Here is a 22,766-nt window from a genome sequence, read left to right as displayed (position 1 = left end):
CTTTGGCAAGGATGAGGACGGGGGTAGGGCTCCTGTAGAAGAGGGGAGGAAGGGGCGGGTGCTTTAGACTTGGAGAGTGGTGAGAGCCAAGGGCCCTCAGCGGCAGAGTGGGGCCGGAGGAATGCCTCCTGCCCACCTCTCACCTTCACATGACCTTACTCATGCATTTTCCCTTCTCCCATTTCTCTAGACTCCTCTGGCAGGCATGGAAGACCTGCCCCTCATAAATGGCCTGGAGGCTTTTGGAAAATACAGTGAGAAGCCCCCCCCCCCCCCAGTGTTTCCTAGGTTGTGCCTAATGCAATTTAATTTGGAACATTATACTAATGGGTTTTAACAGGCTTGTCTCCTTTTGTTGAAGTTTTCCAGGCTTCAGGCCAGAATGGTAATTTTAGGGGAAGCAGTCTGGGGGGAGGGGAAAAGGCTTTGGATTTGGAGTCAGGAGACTAGGCTTCCGCATCCTGGACCCGACACTTTGCAGCTGATTCTGCCTCTGTCCTTTAACTGTACTGAGCCTCAGTTTCCTCAACTGTAAGATGGGGCTTGAATTCTTATGTGAGGAAAACATCCAAAGCCTTAAAGTGCTATTGAACAATGAGCATCAAGGGGCAGCTAGGTGGTCTAGTAGATGGAGCACTGGCCCTGGAATCAGGAGGACCTGAGTTCAAATCTGGCCTCAGACACTTAATAATTCCCTAATTGTAAGACCTTGGGCAAGTCACTGAACCCTATTGTTTTGCAAAAACCAAAAAAAATGAGCTTTAGAACTATTTCTGTTAAAGGATGAAAGGAGGTAGAGAACTCATGATCTCTTCATCTTTTCACTTCATTTTTATTTGATGTTCTCTTTATTCTCTTTTTAAAAATTTTCACTGGTTTCATTTTTTCATCAGTCCTTTCTGAATCTCTTGCTTCCTTGTCTCCTATCCAGAGAACCAACTTTTTTAAGCAAAGCTAGGAAAAAAAGGCAGTTTAGCAAGACAGCTGAAGGTGCCAGAGTGTTTCCCACCCATAGGCCCCCACCTCTCCAGGAAAAGGAAGGAGAGAACTTGTAGTTAGTCTTTTGGTGGGAGATGCAATGATGGATGGGAATCTTCTCAGTTCTGACCAGATTACGGGACTCAATTGGGAGCAATAGATGTGTCATATAACATTGAAAGCTCTTTCTTAAGTGAGAAAAATATTTAAAAATATCAAGTGCCGTTCATGATGAAAACCATCATCTATTGTCAGACAAAATCCAGGAAGGCTCCCAGCATCATTGGGGAAGGCAGAGGTGGGGACCTGCGTCATTGGACAGGAGACTGCACAGAGGAGATTTCTGAGCCATTTGAGTTTGTATGGACCCAATGCTAAGCACGAGAGAGAGACAAAGCAAAATGGAACAATCCTTGCCTTCAGGTAGCTTATATTCAATTCACATCTAGGATGGGAGCTCCTCCCACCGATGCAGAATTACAACTTGTCTGGTATCATCTCAGAGTTGTTAGAGGCAGCTAGATAGTGCAGTGAAATAACTCTGGACTTGGAGCCAAGATTGGAGTTCAAATCCAACCTCAGACACCTACTAGGTGTGTGATCCCGGACAAATCACTTAACCTCTGTTTGCTCCAATCCATTAGAGAAGGAAATGGCGAACCACTCCAGAACCTTTGCCAAGACAATCCTTTGCCAGCATTGGTGTTTTTTGATCCATGGTGGTCATGAAGTGTTGGACATGATTGAATGACTGAAATTTGTTGGGGAGGGGTCCATAGGAAGTCAAATTCCCAAGTTTTGTTCAACATTTACTAAATGTGACTCACTGTGCTAAGCACTGGGATACAATGAGAGATAAAAATAATCCCTACTCACAAGCAGAATGAGATTCAAGGCAGTGTGGCCAACATGGTCCTTCAAGAGTGGATTTCTCCTTTTTGAAGTGGTGAGGCATCAAAGTTTAATGGATAGCCTCGATGAGGATGGTGGAAGGTGGCTCCTTGTGGAGGTCAGGGTTGGGTTGGGTGATATCTGAGGTCTTCTCTGACTCAACTTTTGGATCTTTGGAGAAGATACATGGAGGAGGCAGCAACTGAGCTCGTTCTGGAAGGGCAATTTGCACAAATCTGATTTTTGTCCACCATTTTCCTAGGGTTATTTCCAAGGTGGCTGGATTCTACTTGTGGATTCCTAGGTGTAAAGTTGGAAGGGATCTCAGAGACCATCTAGTCCAATCCTCTCATTTTGTAGAGGAGAAAACTGAGGACCCATGGAGATTGTTACAAGTCCAAGGCCTTATAGGTCAGAAAGATCAGAAGCAGGTTTTGAACCCATATCATAGAATCATGGGTTTAGACTTGGAATGACCTCAGAGAACATCTAGTCAAACCCTCTCATTTTACAAAGGAGGAAACTGAGGGCCCATGGAGATTATAACAAGCCCAAGACCTTACAAGTCAGAGCTAGGATTTGAACCCGTATCTTAGAATTATGGGTTTAGTCTTGGAAGGACCTCAGAGAACATCTAATCAAACCCTTTCCTTTTATCACTGAGGCAACCAAGGACCAGAGAAGTAAAGTACCCACATCAGTGAGCATCAGAGTAGGATTTAAATTCAGATTTTCTGACTCCAGACGCAAGACTCTCTTCACTTGGTCATTGCTGTATTGTGGCCTAGAGGGTCCCAGGACTTCTGAGGGCTCTGTGGGGGCCACACACCCCAATCCTTCCTGCTTTAGAGAAGGGGAGGTGTCTGGAGTCTCTTCTGCTCCTCTTGGGCCATGCTCAAGGAGCCTTCTTGCCCTCCTGTCATTCCCATCTCTTCCTGGCACTTTCTAGCCCCGGGTTAAAGAGAAAAACAAACCCTGACTGATGTCAGTGGGTGAGGCTGCTTCCAGTATCCTGAGCCATTGTGTGAGAGAAGAGTCATTTAGATTGAGTCCTGGAGCTGGGGGCCATTGGAGGAAAACTCCCCATTTGTCTTTTTTCTTTTTTTCTTTTTCCATGCACCGCCCCCCCCCCCCCCCCCCCCATGCCACTGCTGATAGCTCCCTCCAGGTTTGGAATCCCAGATCAGTTGTCCAGGGAATTCTGGGAGGGAAAGTACCTATTGTTCTCTTTGGGTTGATTCCAAAATTTTGAAAGGAACATTGGGAGTGGAAAATGGTACAACTGCCAACTTGCAAATGTGCAGATTATAAGAGTCAGTATTTTGGAACTTGGGGCAGGAGCTTGGGTCCACCTGGTCCCTCCACCCAAACTGGCCACACATGATAGCAGAGCATGGGGACAGAGGGATCGCTGTGGGATCACCAGGGACCTGGATTTGAATCTCTTCTTGAACAGCATATTATCCTTGTGGCCATGGGCAGTCCGTTGGTTCATCTCTTTGATCTGCTGTTTCCTGATCTTTAAAATGGGGTGAATTGTATGGGTATCTGTCTTATGGGATTGGTGGGGGGAGGATGGACCAACCCAGGATTTCATTGGTTCAGGGGACCTCTGAGAGGGAACTCCTCAGCCAAGGCAGGACAGGTCCAGAGCCGAAACCCAAGTACTTCTGACCCACTTCTAGCTCTCCCCTCTCCCCTGCCCCTGCATCTCTCTGCTTCGTAACAGGATTGCTATGACAGCAAAGGAGAAAAGGACTCTAAGAGTTCACTGAAATGGAAAAATCGAGGGGATCTGAGAGGCGATGAAGCCGGCACATGCTGCCACATGAAGGTTCTTGTGCCTGTGTCCAGTTAATGAACATTTCATGAGGGCTTTCTATGTGGTAAGGTTAGGCAGATAGATAGAGACAGATAGAGAGAGACAAGGAGTGAGAGAGAGACAGAGAGAGAGAGAGGCAGAATGCTCTGCCCCTTGGAAGACAGTTGTTTTCCTCACCGCCTGGTAAAGAAAAGAGGGAGAGAGAGGAGCTGAGCAGGGAAAAGTTTTGGCTTCCTTGATCCAATAGAGAAAGAAAGAAAGAGAGGAAGATCAAGAGAAAGAGGAGCAGAAGGCCTTGAGCGTGAAGTCCCAGCCTCCTTCGGTTGCTCACCTCAGTTACCAGCGGCTCTTAGCTAAGTTCCTTCTTGCAGACATCTCTGTCTTTTTCCCGGCTACTTTCTTCCAGTTGGGGCAATGACTTATCTCCCATGTTCAAGGCTCTAGCTGCCAGATCTGAAGGTCCCTGGATCTTGTCTTCTGCCCTTTTCCAAGAAAAGAGTCAGTTGTGAATGAACTGGTCTGACTGAGTTCTGATGCCTCCTCAAACCATGATCCAGGGGTGCCCCGTCTTTCTTGTCTTTCCTTGTACTGGTAGCTGTTCTCCCTCCCCTTCACCCCTCATCACAAACCACTAGACAGTCATCTCCTTCATTTGTTCAGGTTGGTGAAGTAGAATGACTTACATTGGCTTATAATACTGGTCGCTAGTTAGACTCTATTTCTATCCTAAGGTTATCTCTATAAAGTTGTCACTCTGTTTGCTACTGGCAGCTTCCAGATTCATTGATTCAGCTTCTCCATCCAATGACGGCCCCTGCAACCAACTCATTCTTCCCTTCCCCTCCTTTGGGACTCTTAGGATCATAGATTTAGAGCTGGAAGAAACTGTAGAAATCATTGGGTTCTATCTCCTAATTTTACAGATGAAGAAACTTAGGCCCAGAGATATTAAGTGACTTTTCTCCAGTGTCAGAGGCAGGATTTGAACTTAGGTCTTCTTAAAGATCCCAAATCCAACACCCTGTTGACTGGGCCACACAATCTTCCCTTAGGTTTTCCATGAAGAGGCTACCCAACATGCAATTGGCTTTCCTTGTTTTCTTTTGATATCTCAAATCATGATAATAAAACTGATAATCACTAGTATTTCTTTATCACTTTAAGATTTGCAAATCCCTATGTTATCTCACTTGATTCTCCCAACTACCTCGGAGGTAGGTGCTGTTCATATTCCCATTTAACAGATCAGAAACCGATGGTTTACTCAGGGTGTCATCTCAGTAATTCAGACTTAGGCCTCTTTGACTTGAGGTCCAATGCATGTGCTCGCTCTCTCTCTCTCTCTCTCTCTCTCTCTCTCTCTCTCTCTCTCTGTGTGTCTCTGTCTCTGTCTCTTTGTCTCTCTCTCTGTGTGTGTGTGTCTCTCTCTCTCTCTGTCTCTGTCTCTCTGTCTCTGTCTCTCTGTCTCTCTGTCTCTCTCTCTCTCTCTCTCTCTCTCTCTCTCTCTCTCTCTCTCTCGGCTCTCCATTGACCATCCCTCCATCTTGCTATATCACACATCCACCATGCACTTCTTCAATGATACCCTTTCCTTGGATTCTCAATATTGATGTGTTGGAACCTTCTGTCTCTCTTCCCTTTCCCCCATCCTGCAGGTGAGAGTTGTGTTTGACTCTCCTGGCTCTGCAGCCACAACGGGAGCATGATGATACTAACAAAAAGGGAAGGTTGGGTAGTGAGAGAGCTTTACAATTTCCTGAGGTCCATAGCTAAGGAATATTTGTAGAGCCATCAAGAATCTTGACTGTCTTTCCAATTTTTCCAAGTTCTTCCAATAAAAGTCCACAGCTTTCACGCTAGAAGGGATCCCAGAGACCATTTAGCCCAACCTCCTCGTTTTCCAGGAGGATACTGAGGCCTCTCCAAGGTCACATAGGTTTTTAACCTCAGAGGAGAGATTTGAGCTCAGGGTCTGTGGAGGGGTTTGAGGGAGAGCTCAAATGAGTCCCTGCCTTTATTCCACTATCTTGATTCTCCTGAACTCAGGGCTTCTGAGTCCAGTCAACGAACGCTCTTGGACAGTTGGAGGAAGCATCTGATGGCAAAAAGCCCTAGCGACCTAGAGCTGGGGCTGCCATTTCCATTGTTGTGAGCATCTTGACTTGCTTAAACTCTGATTTCTTTTCAGTCTCTTAGGTTGCTTCCAGTTTCCCCAATTGACTGAGATAATTCATGTCATTGACTAGTGGAGTGAGAGCATGTGAGAATCAGTGGGAAAGCCTGCTGGATTTAGAGTTACAGGACCCGAGTTCAGGCGTCAGTTCTGCTACCTTGATGGTGACTGGAGGTCAGTTGGTTTAGCGAGGAACTGAGTCAGAGTCAAGGAGATACTCAGTGAGAAAGGACCCAATGACTCCAGGAAACAGGAAGAATTTCTCTCCAGATCCCTTTAGAGCTTTTCCTGGCTAAGGTACATGGTGACTTTCTAGGGATTCATTACTGGTTACCTGAGACTGAAGGGGCTGGCAATGTTAGGAGAAGGAAAGGAGGAAAAGATGAGCCCACAAATAGAATTATGAGATCTTAGATGCAGAGCTGGAAGGACCATTACGTCCAACCCTTCATTTTACAGATGACACAATGGAGGTAGACATAAATGAGTTGCCCAGGGACACAGCTAGGGAGTGTTTGAAATAGAATTCAATCTTAGATCGTCTTTATTCCAAGTCTAGTGTTCTGCCCATGGTGTCCCAAGGCCTCATGTCTATTGCTCAAGGGATAAGGGGAAGTTGGGTCCCAGAATGGGGAGGAAAGGTTAGGATTCATTTCAGTGAAAGGGTAGAATAATGTGAGCTGAGGAAGCTTGGGTCTCCCCTTGGTGGCACATCGGGGCTTGGACTGGGATTAGGATTTGATTTCCCCTGGGGGGAATGGGGCTATTATTGGGGAGAAGGTCTAGTTTTCAAACAGATTTAGATCCTCAGTCATTTGGGCAATAATCCATAGACATCCTTTGGTGCTGAAGAGGACTATTCCTCCAAGCAACTGGTGGAGTCATACACAATTATGTTTATCATAGTGAGGGCTATGCTTCTCACTTGCCTTTTCAGGAACCATTGCACCCCATGGCCTTATCTAATCGGAAAAAGGACTAATGGCGATGGATGGTCCAGATGCCATGAGAGTCTCTTGGGTGGGTTCTGGTCATTTGGGAGCTGCAAAGGAAATTGTTCAACTAGTTGTCTGGGAACATTGCCCATTTGTAGGCAATGACCTTGAAAGATTCTCCACTGGCTAACTGGTCAGAGAGGGGCCGGGTCCGGCTGGCTGCTCTCTGGGCAGTGGGAATGAGGGAGAGGAGGCTTGAGTTGATAAGAACAATAAGGACCTTGGAACTTGGGGAACTGCCATCTTCCAGGGGTCACATCATGGGGGAGGGGTGCCATAGATCAGGTCATGGGCACGGAGTCAGGAAGATGTGAATTCATATCCTCCCTCTGACACTTGGATCTATAAGAAAGAGGGGATTTTTTAGCTTGGAGAAGAGAAGAATCACTTTTCTTTCTTCATATGAAATTGAAGTTTTTCAAGACCTATCTATGTGGGCCCCATGTTCCTTGTCACTTGGAAGGGTCTCATTCCAGGTCATCCAAGGAATCCTGGTGAGCTATCACTCCCTCCTGTTCTTGTGGCCCAGGGAGCCCAAAGGAAATTGCCAGTTTACCATATTAGCTTCATTGAACAGTCCATGTATGGCCCACCATGCCCAGCCCATGTCAACTTTGTTGGTCTTAGCAAGAATTCCATTTACTATTTGGAGCCTCCCACATAAACTATAGGTATCCCCCATCCCTTCTAATTATGACATCAAATTACTGTTGGAACAAGCCTAGGGCTAAAAGGCATTGGGCAGATGGGAATCTGGTGAAGAAATAATCTTTCTCTTTTGAACATACACACTGTAATAATAGTATTTAATGCTTTAAAGTCCATAAAATTCATTCTATATATATTATCTCATTTGATCCTCGAAACAACCGCGTGAGGTGGGTTATTATCCCCAAGTAAAATGAAGGTCCTACAAGAGTAATACCAGAAGCTGTTAGATCCCTAGTTATAATCCTGCCTATAGAGAAAACCAAACCATCTTGTTGTTTGATACTCTCTTTCCAACTGCCAACATCCCCATCCTTATCAGCCAACACCCCACGATGCTGGTCGGCGACATCTGAGAGAAGAGATTTTTGTTTTTCTCTCATTCCTCCTTGGCCACAGTATAAATGTTTTTCAGGCTTGTGGCCTTTGGGGCTTGGGCTAATTTGCGTGGTTGCAGTAATCTTGCCGGAATGTTTAGTGTTCCAGGTTCAACTGAAACCCCAGCTGGTTTGCAGAATTGGAGTTGCCTGTCTAAGCATCTGCATCCTTGGTGGGTCCCTAGGAGCAGGGCCAACCATTTCCCTTCAGAACACGTTTATTGAGCCCATGTGAGCGGTGGGGGCTGGGCGCTACATTAGGCGAGAGATACAAAGACCCCAATTAGCTAGCCCTTGCCCGCCAGGAGCTTCGATTCTATTGAAGGAGGCAGAAGACTTGAAATTTTACCAATGTTAACAGTTGAGGAAATTCGAGACAATTTGGGGATGGAGAGAATAGCTAATTACTAGGAGGATCAGGAAAGATTTCATGGAATAGATGGTGGTAGTCAGTAAATATTCATTAAGAACCTATTTAGAGGGGCAGCTAGGTGGCGCAGTGGAGCCAGGAGGACCTGAGTTCAAATCCAGCCTCAGACACAATAATTGCCTGTGTGACTTTGGGCAAGTCACTTAACTCCATTGCTTTTCAAAAAAAAACATTAAAAAAAGAGAACCTATTTAGAACAATGTACAGGGATTCAGAGCAAGATAAATGACGTTTCCTGTTCCTGTTCCTGGGAACAATGGGGAAGATAATATACAACTCTGCATATATATGTGTGTGTGTGTGTGTGTGTATACATACATATATATATATATATGTGACAACTTGGACATACACAACAGAATGAAGGCACTAAAATTAAGGGGGATCAAGAGAGGGAAGGGAATAAGCATTTATGAGGTAATTACTATATATGAAGCACTCTTTGATCCTCCCAACAACGCTATTTTACACTTGAGGAAACTGAGGCATGCAGCAGTTGACTTGGCCCAGATTCACCCAGTTGCTGAGTATCTGAGGCTGAGTTTGACCCCAGGTCTTCCCAACTCCAAGCCCACTGCTGTGTCATCAATTATCTCAAGGTACCAGAGCTGAGCTTCATGGGAAATTTAGGAATTTTAAGCAATAGAGGTAAGAAGGGAGCATTTAGATGGAGGAATGACTCGTGCCCAGTACATGGAGGTAGGAGATGGAGCGTCAGACAGCTACTCCAGAACAGGTTGTGGGACAGAAAGGTGAGTGGTGGGCCCTAAGCAGTGTGGCAGAGCTCTGGCTAGTGAATCTGGGCAGGATAAGGTTGGTCTCTACCATGTGGATATTTAAGTGTCCCAGAAAAGTTTTTTTCAATCCATCCCAACATGGAGCTGGGAGGGTTTCCCAAGCACTCGGACAGATGTGGCACTGTTTGCCCAGGGCAAGCTTGAAGCCACAGGGACATGCTATGTTTTTCTTGGCTCTCACCGACTTCAGCTATTTGAGTTTGAGTGAAGAGACTTTTCTCTTAAGCTGCCACAATCCTTTCATTTGGGGCTTTGCTTTGCTTTTGGCTTAACCACCGTTTTAACGAATGCTTGGGGAAGCCAGGCTAGATTGAAGCAGCAACTTTGGGAATTCCTGATCTTTCTCCTAAAGTCACCTCTCCTCCCGACTTGCCCATTTCTGTTCTGAGGACCATCATCTTGCCAATTGTATAAGTTTTCAACCATGTGTCCTCCCCCAACTTCCCCCCTCTCTCCTCCATATATCCAGTTATTAGGTCTTATAGATTCCACCTCCACAGCTGATTTCCAGACTGTTCTAACAGTTTTGCTCTCTCATCGCCTCTGTTCTGGATTAGAGTATTAATCACCTCCTAATGGATCTCGTTGCTTCCCCAGTCCTTCCAATGGACTCTCCCTGAAGTTGCTAAAGTGTTATCTCCAAAGACAAGGTCTGATCAGGACCCTTCTCTATTCCAAAAGTTGGAGGGGGCTTTGTTTTATTAGAAAGGATAAAAAAACCAGACTCTTCTGTTAGACCTGGCTACAACTCACTTTTCCAGATGAGATAGCAGCTCCTCCCCCTCTCCCAGAATTTCTTTATGGTGAATTTGGTTTTTGATTTTATTTTTCATTTAACAGGAATTTATTTTCATTCTCTCCACTCTTCCTTCCTTTACATACAAGAAAAAAGAGAAAACAGAGCTCTTAAAAAGTATGCAGTCAAGCAAATCAAATTCCCATGTTGGTCATGTCCAAAAATGTCTCAAATTTGTATGAATTTATACATGTCCATGAGGTTTCCCCCCAATAGAATATCAGCACTATGAGGGTAGGGGTTATTTTACATCTGTCTTTGTAGTGCAGTGACTGCTTCATATTATTAAATGGTTGACAATGTTTGTTGAATGAATGAGGGGGTTCTTATTCAGCAAAACATGAAGATAGTTCTTTAGGTAGCATAGTGTGATGGAGGAAAAGGATAACTTTGGAGGAAAAGAACATTTGTTCGCTATCTACTTTATTCAGAACACTGGGTTAAGGTAGTGAGGGAGCAGTAAGGTTTAGCTTTGTATTGGAACTGGGACCTAAGATCATGCACCTGTATCTATCCCTCAACCCTCAGCACCCTCCTGTCTAAAAGGAAATATTTGAACTGAAGTGCATTTAGCTCTGTGATGCTGAGGGTCAACATTTTCTCAAATTTATAGCCAAAGAAACTGAGGCATCAGAAAAGTATAATGACTCGTCCTCATACAATCATATACTAATATGTGGCTAGAACCAAGATCTCCGGTATTCTCCTCATTCACTCATTGGGTGGCAGGACGATGGAATAAGTGCAATGCAGTGTGTCACCATGTTGCTTTCCGATCCCTCCAGAAGTCTTTGCTACTTCTAATTCTGTTCTAAAGCTGTGTGTGCTCTCTTCCCTCAGTCTCTCGAGTACAACATCTTTGAGGGCATGGAATGCAGAGGCTCACCACTGGTGGTGATCAGCCAGGGGAAGATTGTGCTGGAGGATGGCAACCTCCACGTAACTGAGGGATCGGGCCGCTACATCCCCCGCAAGCCTTTTCCCGATTTCGTTTACAAGCGTATCAAGGCCCGGAGCCGGGTGAGTAGCTGGGACTGGACGAGGGGTTTTTCTGAATTCTTGTCTACATCCATTCAGAGGTGGGCATAATGATCCCAAGCCCACATATCACATCCACTATTTGCCTTGTTCAGTGCAACAAGGTTGTCATCTGGGACCACAGGATCTTTCTAGAGAAAAGAGCTGAGGCCTTCAGGAAGCTTCGGGGAAGCCTTGAGTCCTTATGCATATTTAAGAGGAGGTCCCAAAGGATATCACTGATCACATCTGGAAGAGCAAGAGTTGGGGATGAAGGAAGTATCCCGGGCTGTCAGATGTTCCTCTCACTCTGAAGCTGGGACTGACCCTTCCAAAAAGGACTTGGGAGGGAATGAGGAATGGGAGACAACTTGGAACAGGGGAAAGGAGTTGAAGGACCTGGGTTTGAATCCTACCTCTGTCATTTAATATCTGTATGACCTTGATCAAATCCCTTCCCTTCTCTGACCTCAGGTTCCTCTTCTCTGTTATGAGGGAATTAAAAGAGTCTCCAAGGTCAATACTGATGCTCTTATCTGTGACCTCCCTTATTTTCCACACATGTATTAAGGGATAGATTAGATAACCTCTGGGGTCCTTTCTAGCTTCTGATTTATGATTCTATGATCCTGTGAATGTCCCCAAGGAGCCTTGGACACATCCTGAGTCCCTCAAGGCACCTGTAAAAGTTCCAGGGTCAGGACTGCACTGTTTTAAATGTCGTGGGGGGGGGAGATTGGATTTAGGTGAGTCTGGTTGGATCCCCCTTCTGAGTCCCTAGGCACGGAGACACCAATCAGCTAAGAACTGGGAAGTTTCTAGCATGGAGTCTTCCGAGTATTTCTGAGATTTGGAGGGTTATAGAGAAGGGATAAGGAAGTAAGCATTTTAATAATTAACCTATGTGTCAACTGAATATTTTACAAATATTATGACATTTGATAATCCTCATTTTACAATTCAAGAAACTGAGGCAGACATAAGTTAAATGACTTGCCCAAGGTCACCCAGCTAAAGAATGTCTGAGGTGGGCTTTGAATTTGGGTTTTCCTGACTCCCGGTCCAGAAGTCAGGAGTTTGGGGCAGATGGTGAGCCTACGATACAGACTTGTATGTGCCTTGTGACAGATACTCCCTTCACTAGGGCTCTTTGACACCCCTTCATTGCTTATTGCTTTGATCCTTCTACAGAGAAGACTCTGAGCATGCTGAAGGCCATCCTGGCTTGGTTTTTGCTAGCATCTTAGTGCTTGGGCTGTCCATTTAGGGAGTCCTGAGAGTCTAGCTCCAGAGCCAACAATGGCTTCAGAGACCAGTTAGTTCATTCTCCTTATATTACAGATGGGGAAACTGAGCCCCAGAGAGCTTTCTCTGAACCACACACAGATGGCCATAAATTGGGTGCTAGGAGGAGCTAAGGGACTCACTAGTCTTTCTCTCTTATTTTACAGAGGAAGAAATAAAGACTAAAGACACACATATATATCCAAAGTCACCCAGAGGTTTCTGAAGCTGGTGCTGGAAGGGACCCCTGAGACCATGTAGTTCAAGAGTTCTGAATGTGGGTTCTCAGATTTAGGGAGTCTGTGGACTCAATTGGAAAATCGGTCACATCTTGGTTTTCATAACTGAAATTTAGCATTTCCTTTGATTGTTTAAAAATGTTCTTCTGAGGAGGGGTCAGTCACTCTTTAACCTATACCAGATTGTCAGAGGGAGCCAGCACAAGAACAGTTTTGAGTCCAGCCTCCTGATCTGGCCCATTTCCTTCATTTTATGGAGGGGGAAACTGGGGTTTAGCAAAGTGCCCTGCAGGTAGGAAGGGTCAGAGGTGGGATTTGAATCCAGGTCCTCTTGACTCCATAGCTTATACTTCTTCTACCACACCACACTACCTCCCTCCTAGGAGTCTCCCCGCCTGACGGACTCACTTCCTTTCCTCGTCCCAAGTTGGTGCTATGTCTTGGTGGGTCCACATTTACCAACAAGATGTCAGGAAAGGTAGCTGCTCAGCGCCTGGGACAGAGCCTCCTTCAGAAGCCTTGGGGGTTAGGGTTGGTGGGGTGGTGGTGGCTGTCAGTCTAACTCTCTCCCTGAAGGAAGCTTCCTACGGGGGCATCTTTCCAATCCCCTTACCTCCACCCCAGAGCAACCCTGCCTTCCCATAGCATCCTCACATGGATCCTTTGAGAATGGTTGGGGCCATCTCCCAGCCTCCATTCCATCTGGCAAGATGCCACCCCATTGGCATTCTAAGCTTCACTGAGAGGGGCCCTGCTTTGGTGCACTCCAGGGGAGAGAGATTCCTTAGCTCACTCAGCTCAGAGCAGAGAAAAGGGAAACAACTAGATAGCTTTTATTATTTTATGTTTTGGGAGGTAACCAGAGTTAAGTGACTTGCCCAAGGTCACACAGCTACTACTAAGCTTCTGAGGCTGACTTTGAACTCAGGTCCTTTTGAACTAGAACCATTGTGTTGTCCACTTTGCCACCTAGATATCCCTAGATACATTTTCAGGGATTCTGTCTGTCTGGAGGAGGATGAAGGTGACGATGGTGATAGGGGTGGTGGTAGTGGAATAAACAGTGCTGCAATCTGTGCATCCTTGGTCTCAAGGAGGGGAATGCGCCCCACAAGGAAATCCCTTTGATCCCTTCATGGACTTAGATATGGGGCTGGAAAGACCCTCCTATCATCTGGTCCCCTCTCTTTCCCTGTTTAAACATAGATTAAATTATAATTATAAATTAAACATGAAAAAACCCTCAAAAATAAATAAATAAAAATAGGGACGAGGCTCCAAGTTCAGTCAGCATTTATTTAGTAGTGCCTACTATGTGCTAATCATTGTGCTAGGCACTGGGGATCGGAGAGGAGTCAAAAAGCCATCCCTGTCCTCGAGGAGCTTACACATTTCAAATGGAAGTGAAATGGACTCTGCTCTATCAAGAATGAGACACTTGGTTGTCTGTTTTCTTCCTGACCATCCCTAGGGATAAGAGGTTCCCCTAAATGACACCTGAATTTAGAGATGAAGCCCCTCTAACAAGAAAGCTTAAAGGTCTTGGTCTTCTTTTAATGCATAAAAATCATTTCCTCCCCCCACACCCCAAGCATTGCCAGCCGAGATGGGGTGAGGCTTGGTGATGAAAGCCTGCCACCCACTGGACGATCTTGTATCTGCTTTTTTAAAAATGTTTTTCTTTAGCTCCATCATATCTGAGCTTTCATCCTCATTGAAGGAGAGGCCTCCCAGGAAAGGATGATTGATCGCCACTCCTTTTTACTCTTTTTACCCTTCTCTTCCCAGCTAATTGACTCTTGTGTTTTCAGTTGGCAGAACTGAGGGGTGTTCCCCGGGGCCTCTACGATGGGCCGGTGTGTGAAGTGTCCGTGACTCCCAAGACCGTGACTCCGGCTTCCTCTGCCAAGACTTCTCCTGCCAAACAGCAGGCCCCGCCTGTCCGGAACCTGCACCAGTCTGGATTCAGCTTGTCTGGTACAGACTCATTTATAAATGAATTCTTTTCTCCAAATTAGAGCCTTTGATCTTGATTGGAGGTCTTAGGAACATTGAAGTGCCCCACAGAAGAGTTGTGGACTGGAGTGGTTTTGAGCAATCCATCCACAGGAATTTATTGAGTATCTGCTAGTTGCAGACTTTAACAAGGAGGGTATTTAGCAGATTTATTATATTCATCTATCCATCCTTCTGTTTATCCATCCATCCATCCATCCATCTACCCACCCACCCACCCATAATTCTATTTATCCATCCATCCATCTATCCTTAATTCATTAAAAAACCCACTTAAGTGTTTTCTATTCACAGATTATTGTAGCACACCTGAGCAAGGTACAAAGTTTAGATGAAGTGGGGCCTCTGACATCATGGATCTCCCTGAATGGGAGGGGGGATACAAGATAACTCCGGAAATCACCAAACTTCTGTTAATCCCAGTCCAGCCAATAGCAGCTGTGTGATCATGCCCGTGTCAGTCAACCTTCAAGAGCCTCAGTCTGCTCCCGTGTAAAATGGGTGTAAATGCTTCCTGTTCCTCCCTCCTAGGGGTGTTCTGAAGAAAGTATTTGCCAACCATAATATATTATAAAATGTGAGATGAGGTGTTAGTTATGATTGTTTTCATTTTTTTCTTGATGTGCCTATCAGAGTCACAGGATTTCAAGGTCAGGAGGGACCTCAGGGTCCCTCAGATAACCCTAACCACAACAGATTAGTGATGATCCAGCTTTTTATTAAAATTTTCCATGGTATGGGGGGTGGGGGAAGAGCATCACCTCTCAAGGCCAGCCAATTCCACTTTAGGACAACTCTGGTTACAAAGAAATTTCCCCAAATATTTGCTTGATATGCCTTTTTTCAGCTCTCCTACCCATCTCATTGCTCCTGGTTCTGCCCTGGGGTCACGTAGAACCACACTAATCCCTTCTTCATAAGACAGTCCATTAAATAAGGGGCCTAGCCATTAGAAGGTTGCCATGGGTCCTCATGCTACTTGAAGACCCCCCCCCCCCCCCAGGGCTATCTCAGCTCACTCCTATTGATTTCAGCATGTTTGTCCACTTTAGGGGGGACCCTTGAAACCCACTTCCATTTCACCATGTGGCAATCCAATGATCTTTTATTATGCAATATTTCTTTAAGCAGAATGGCTTTCCCCACCCTCCCATTTAACATCTGGGTACAGGATCCTCTCTTCTATCACCTTTCTCCTTCCCACCTTCCCTTGCACTGTGGGTGAACGCCAATTTTTGGGACTCAGAACAAGAGTGTCCCAATCTGACCATTCAACCCTTCCTGGCTCAGAAACAGCCGGCTGCTCTCAGACTGACCTCTGAGGTCAGAGGTTCTGGCCACCATCATGGACGATGTCCCGACACAAAGTTCACATGGATCTAAGAGGGTTTTCTGCCATACCTGTTTGCGGAATGCATCAAGTCCTAGCAGGCCTCCCCTTCCTCCTCATCTCCTTCCATTCTCCTTCCTCCAGCTCTTCTGATGCCTTCTCCTCTTGTCCTGCTTCTCTTCCTCATCCTCCTCTTTTCTTCCTCCTCTTCCCCCTTCTTTTCTTCCTCTCTTCCTCCCTTTCTCCTTCTTTTCCTCCTAGTCCCCCTCAACAAGATCTTCAGGCATTCAAAGAAGACAGTCGTGCCAATTCACAGAGGAGAAACCCAGTACTTGGGGAATGTCTGTCCATTGTTTAGACCAGAGGTTCTTAATCCCCCCCACCCCAGTCTGCTGAAGCCTCTCGGTTCCTTCTCAGAAGGCTAGATGTGCTTAAATGATTAAAATAAACTTTCCCAGCTCCTAAATAGACATAGTCACATAGTAAGTATAATAGAAACATTACCTCCTTCCTTCCAGCAATTGAAATTGGTTTTGAAATAGTTATCAAAAGTTAAAAAATAAATAATGAGGAAAGTGTTTTGTAAATCATAAAAATGCCTGTTTCCAAGAGTGTTTATTAATTATTATTATTATTATTATTATTACGGAAGGAGAGAAGCATTTATATATTCTTACTCCCTGGAAGGTACTCTATTAAATGTTTCTTACAAATTTCTCACTTTATTTTCACTTGCAAGTTCTGGGAAGTAGCTGCTCTTATTATCTCCATTTTACAGCTGAAGAAACTGAGGCAGCAATTAAGTGACTTGCCCAGGGTCATACAACTTGTCAGTATCTGAGGCCAGACTTGAACTCAGCATTTCCTGGCGCCACTTCCAGTGGCACCTTCTCCCTGCCAAACTTGTGTTCAGGGACTTGTACTTGTCTCTTTGATGGAGGCAGAGTGGCTGCCGGTACTTTTGGGAGGCAGTCATGGGGGAAACCCTTCCTTTCTATCTGACCAGTAAGGTAGACAAAGTCAGAACTGCTGTAGGAATTGGGGAAAGAGTGCCCAGGTCTTACTTGAATTTACTATAGAAAAGGAGGTGAATGCTGGGTATGGGCCAATGTGTATCTGGATTGTAGGATGGCACAGAAATTACAGGAAGGTTCTCAGGTTTGGAAGCCAACTTAAGGTGTAAGATGGGTCCTTGAGAAGGAAATGAGTTGATTTGTGGTGCATTTAGGGAGAAAGGAAAAGGGGAGGTGACTAGAGAAGTCTTGAAGCTCTATGGAGATTGAGAGAAGCTATCTTAGTAGCTTGTGAGGATAAATATTTGTCATATATTTTGCAAACTTTCAGGTGCTCTACTCTTGCTAATTATTTAATTTTTACAAGGCAATGGGGTTAAGTGACTTGCCCAAGGTCACACAGCTAAGTAGTAAATATCTGAAGTTAGATTTGAATTCAGGTCCACTTGACTCCAAGGTGCCCTAGCCACTGTGCCACCTAGCTTCCCCCCAATTGCTTTTTTAAATATTAAGCAAAATTATCTTAAATGCTATAGAGGATTATTTAAAACATTAAAATTGTCTCAAATAACAAATAATTTGCTATATATAGATCATTACTTAAAATATTAAGCAAAATTGTCTCAAATAAATTCTATAGATAGTTTTTCAAAACATTAAACAAAGGGGCAGCTAGATGGTGCAGTGAATAGAACATCAGCCTTGGAGTGAGGAGGACCTGAATTCAAATGTGCCTCAGATTCTTGTTACTTACTAGCTATATGACCTCGGGCAAGTCACCTAACCACATTGGCTTACAAGTAAATTAATTAATTAATTTTAAAAAGCACATTAAATAAAACTATCTCAAGTGGCAAATATGACAGCTGATACCTGTAACTTTCCATTACTTGGAACATGAGCCATTAGTATATTAATAAATCAATAATAATAATATTAGAATAAATTAATAAATGTTCATTGATTGATTGTTGATTGAAACTATGGGATTGTGGGAAAGACAGATTTATATTCAGAAAAGGAAAGGAGAGGAAATCTGGGAATGTTTATTTTTTCTTCCTTTGCTTTGCTTTTTTCTCTGATTTAAAAGAATCAATTTTATTTTTAGTTATGAATTTTCTCCCTTCCCTCTCCCTTTGCCAATGATCTAGAAAACTAGAGAAACAAAACTTGTTACAAATACGTTCTGTGATTTCTTTATAATGATAGTGGGTACAACTTCTATTTTCATAACCTAGCAAAATAAATGAATTGCTTTTATCATAGCAGCCCTGCCAGGAAGATATTGCTTCTCAAGGATTATTATTGCTCCCATTTTTAGAGATGGAGTGATTGAGTCTCTAAGAACCTCAGTCTTTGCACCCTGGTCTCTCCTGCCTCCAAGGACAGTTCACTTTTCTTTGAGTTGGGCTGGCCTGCCCTTCTAGTACCCAAGACAAGTCAAAATAAGTCGGTACTCCTGATCATTAAAGAATAAGTGTATATGGGATACGGTTGGGAGGTGCTTCTTATTGTCTCTCAGAATTCTTGACTTCCTTCAACTCAGGCAACACTGCTCTGAAGCTTTCCTTGAGCTCTAGTGTTGTTTTTGCCCTCCCACCATAATCACCTTGTTCTAACTACTTTGTATGTATTTGTGTTTACTCATTTTTTTATTTTTTATGTCTGTTGTCTCCCCTCTCCTTCTCAGCATGAAGGCTCTTGGAGAGGAGGAATTGTTTCATTCTTCATACCTGTATTCCCATTGTCCAACAGTATTCCTGATACATAATATGCCATTAATTCTCCAGTGATTATTTAATCATAGTCATTAAATATTAGAACTGGAAAGGACCCTAGGGCTCGAATAACATAACCTTACCTTTTCATTTTAAAGAAAGGCACATTAAGGGGTGATCTGGGAAGTGATCTGTCCAAGATCCCCCAGGAAGTAGGGAGGAGAGGTAGGAAGCCATCGTGACTTTTCTTTTTAAACCTGATTTCCCTCCTCTCGTTTCTCCTCTTTCCAGGTGCTCAGATTGATGACAACATTCCTCGTCGTACCACCCAGCGCATCGTGGCTCCCCCCGGTGGCCGTGCCAACATCACCAGCTTGGGCTAGAGCCCCCCAGTCACTGAGCAGCAGTAGCAGACTGGGAAAGGGGGGGTGAGGGGTGGGGCACCTGAGGACATTGGGTTTTGTTTATTATTATTATTATTATTATTTTTTAGAGCCTGTGATAGTTACTGTGGGGCAGCCAGTCCATGGGGCTTACTTCTGGGCCCCATTCAGTCCTCCTTACCCAGATGTTACCGGTTTTGCTCACCTGTGTTTATCCACTTTTGACAACATTATATACATATTCACACACCTACTCCAGAGACAGAATGTGACCTGGTACCTCAACGGTGCCAAGTAAAGTATGAAAAAATCCCTGGCACAAATAGGGTGGTTTTCATCCATCTTGCTTTTCCTAAGGGAAGGATGAAGTGAATTTCTCGAGAGCTGCCTTTTTTTTTTCTCCCTGAGAAGAAGGAGGGGTGGGAAAGTGGTTGAAAAATCTGATGGTGGAAGACTTGACCAAATATTAACTCAAAAGTTTTGGATTGTGCGTGAGTTGAGACAAGCATATAATAATTGAAAGATTCATGTTGGTAGACCAAAAGTCCCCGCCCAGGTGGCTCCAGACCATCTCTATTGGCATTCCTTACACTTCAGTCTGGGGCAGCTATTGAGGCATCATTTCTCTTCATATCCTTTGAGGTTCCCCTCTCTCCTCTCTTTTTAAAGCTCTCTGGTTTTTTGTTTTGTTTTACAGAACACTTTAGTTGCCTCTCTCTCATTGGCTTCTGAGAGATAGCATAGCACAGTGGGAATAGCACTGGATCTCATGGCAGAGAACCTGGGTTCAAATCCCACGTCTGGCCATTATTGCCTGTTTGACCTTGGGCAAGTCACTTAACTTATTTGCCCCTCAGTTTCTTTGTATAAAATGAAGGCGTTAGATTGCAATATTCAGTAGATGAGCTGATGGCTGTTTCTTTTAGATGGCATTTTTCTCCCTGTCCCAGATGCCTCTCCCCATCACTAGCTCCTTATCACTCTCAACTATTTTCCATTGTTGCCACAGGAACCTGGCTTGGGGAGACAAGGTGCTGCCTCATCACTCAGAATGCTGCGTTGGCCCATGTTATGTTAGATGCCACCAAGCCACCATGGCAGCCCTTATTATTTGACTCATTCTTTTCCAGCAGCAGGGATGGACTGGACTGAGCTACCCACATTCTCTGGTGCCCCCTTGGTGAGAGGTTGAGGGGAAGATACAGTCTGTCATTTGGGAAAGTGGGTTTTCCCCTGAGCAAAGCTAACTGTCTACAAGGGCATCCAACTGGTGTCCAAAGTCTCATTAAAACCATTTGCTAATTGATTGGACTAACTCATTCCAAGGCCAGCCACCAGAATAGAACAGATGGATGAATTGGAGGCTGGTTTGACAGCATCCTCCTAGCCCCATTTAATTTGACCTGGAGGCAACTTCTGAGGAGTTCAGAACCCACAGAAGTTTAACTCATTGGAAATGGGCCCCATTTGAACATCCTGGTGCCCAGTCAAACAATTTTACCTCATGGAAGCCAACTTGGTGGAATAACAATGCATAGAGGCCTTAGAAACACACACACACACACACACACACACACACACACACACACAGACACACACATGCACACAAAACGCTTGCGAATTTTGACACGGGGAAGTCTCTTAATTGGCAAAATGGAGGAGCCATGCCTTTTTTTTTTTTAAACAAAGGGCGCTTTATTGCATTTTGACAGTTGCAAACATAGTCTGATATTGGTGGGAACTGTCTGGCAAACTTACTTTCTATGGGCCAAGTTTGAGCCTATGGGTCACCTCACCTTAGCACTGCCTAGCGTCTTGGTGTCTTGGAATAGTTTCTATTAGCTGAATCTCTTTCCCTCTCCTCAATTTCTTATGCTCTCTTGATATGTGTAGCATTTCTTTCTGTATGTGTCGACAGGTTCTCTTCAAGTCTTTCTGTAGGTTCTTAACACCCCCCCCACCCCGCCGATTAAAACAAATCTGCTCCCATAAAGTAGAAGCAGTAATTCCTTTGCAGGAAGTCCACTCATCTGTCCAGATTTAGGGTTGTTTTTATTGTTTAATTTTCTATTTTTAAAGTACAAAAGCACTTTAGAAAACAATTGGTTAACGTACAATATTTTATAGTCCTTCCCTTGCACCCCCCGCCCATTTTTCCTTTATCCCCTGCACTTGAAGGACATTGGAACAAGATGGAAAAAACCTAATGTCTTGTTTCCATTCTCAGCCCCGTTGGCAGCCTCTCTGAGCATTCACTTGAATCTTCCCTTTTTTTCCTCCTCCTCATGACAGTTTCAGTTCTTTAGGTTGTTCTAAAAGATAAAAACCCCACAAACAAGCAAAATAAATAAAAAAAAACCCTAACGATGTTTGCAGGCTATGTAAGCATGTTTTCCTGTCGGCTCGCTTTTCGTGTCTGTTTAATGAATGTCCTATGTGAATGCTAAGAGGAATTGACAATGACTTGGAACGGACTAACCGCAGTGACTTGATGCTCTAAGACATTGTAGGATTGCGGACTAGCTGGACTTTAACCCTTGGATTTGTGATTGTGAACCATGAGTGAAGGAGCTGTAAGTGCTAAAGCTGATCATGTGTGTAGACAAACAGTGCTTTTTTTTTCCTCTTTTTTTTTTTACCACTGTCTTAATGGCAAAATAATTATGGTAAAAAAAGTCGTGTTTATTATTCCTTAAGAACTCTGTGTAATATTACCATGGAAACGCCTAATAAAGACAATGTTGTTGTTTCAGGTGAGTGTGTCTGTGTCAGGATGTTCTGGGGAGTTGGGTTGGGGTACTCTCTCCAAGCTTCTAATCAGTCAACAAGGGTTGAAGCACCTACTGGGTGCTGGAGAGGCAAAGTGGATATAAGAGAGATGGGTGGTCTTGGCTTTAGGTCTTGCCTCAGACACATACCAGGCAAGTTACTTAAACTCTCATCACTTAAGTTCTAAGACTAGAAGAAGTTTCAGAGGTGTTGACTTGCTTCAATAAAGTAAGTTTCTTTTGGGAGTTTCCTTTAGCAATGAAATCATAGAAACGATCTTTATTTTTTATTCATTCATTCATTTATCTATCTATCTATCTATAGCCATGGGGTTAAGTGATTTGCCCAAGGACACACAGATAGGTGGCTGAGGTCAAATTTGAACTCAGGTCCTCCTGATTCCATGGCTAGTGCTCTATTCACTGCACCACCTAGCTGCCACTATTCTTATTTCTTGTATAGGCAGGAAGACAGTGATCAAAATGGAATGGTCCTAGACCTCTGAGCTAGCAACTTCTCAAAGGAGATTCCTTCAAGTTTCCTCATCCCAGAGGGTCCACTCCTAGCTTTGGACTTTCTCTCTTGTGATAGAGATAAGTTAAAGTCACTTTCAGGTTTTTCTGAGGGCATACGTCATCTTAAGTAAACTAAAGGACAGAATAGGTCGGAGAAGAGTTTCTATCAAGGCATCTGGTGGAACTTGTACCATCTGCTGAAATGCAGTGGTAATCATTGATTTGGAATAGAGTACAAGGAAGGTCAAGAAAGATGGGGAAAATGGCTCTTCTGGACTCTCCCTCTTCCTAATCTAATCCTGTTTAGCCACGATGAATCATGACTTTGGATCTAGATCTGGTTGTGAGTTCAGAGGTCGTTCATCCAGTCCTTTCAGTTTTGAGATGAGGAAATTGAAGCCTAAGAACATTAAATAATTCATGTGGCTTTATGGATTTGCATGCATGCAAAGGCATATGCATGTATATTTATATAGCTTTACAAATATGTAGATGATGAGGCATATTGATATGCA

The 22,766-nt window shown here is 44.2% G+C and overlaps 1 protein-coding gene across 1 annotated transcript in view; it reads left to right on the top strand.

Moving 5' to 3' along the window:
- DPYSL2 (dihydropyrimidinase like 2) overlaps positions 1-20,896 on the top strand; it is a 104,067-nt gene extending 83,171 nt beyond the window's left edge. The window contains exons 12-14 of the mRNA XM_074195208.1: positions 10,808-10,987; positions 14,319-14,484; positions 18,876-20,896. Coding sequence (XP_074051309.1) covers positions 10,808-10,987; positions 14,319-14,484; positions 18,876-18,967 — 438 coding nt within the window. The 3' untranslated portion in view covers positions 18,968-20,896. The remainder of the gene's footprint in view (positions 1-10,807; positions 10,988-14,318; positions 14,485-18,875) is intronic.
- The last annotated feature ends 1,870 nt before the right edge of the window (positions 20,897-22,766 follow it).

This window comes from Macrotis lagotis, chromosome 1 (assembly GCF_037893015.1).
Source record: "Macrotis lagotis isolate mMagLag1 chromosome 1, bilby.v1.9.chrom.fasta, whole genome shotgun sequence".
Lineage (NCBI taxonomy): Eukaryota > Metazoa > Chordata > Mammalia > Peramelemorphia > Peramelidae > Macrotis > Macrotis lagotis.
Note: the sequence above shows the minus strand (reverse complement) of the source record. Positions and strands in the feature narration are given on the sequence as shown.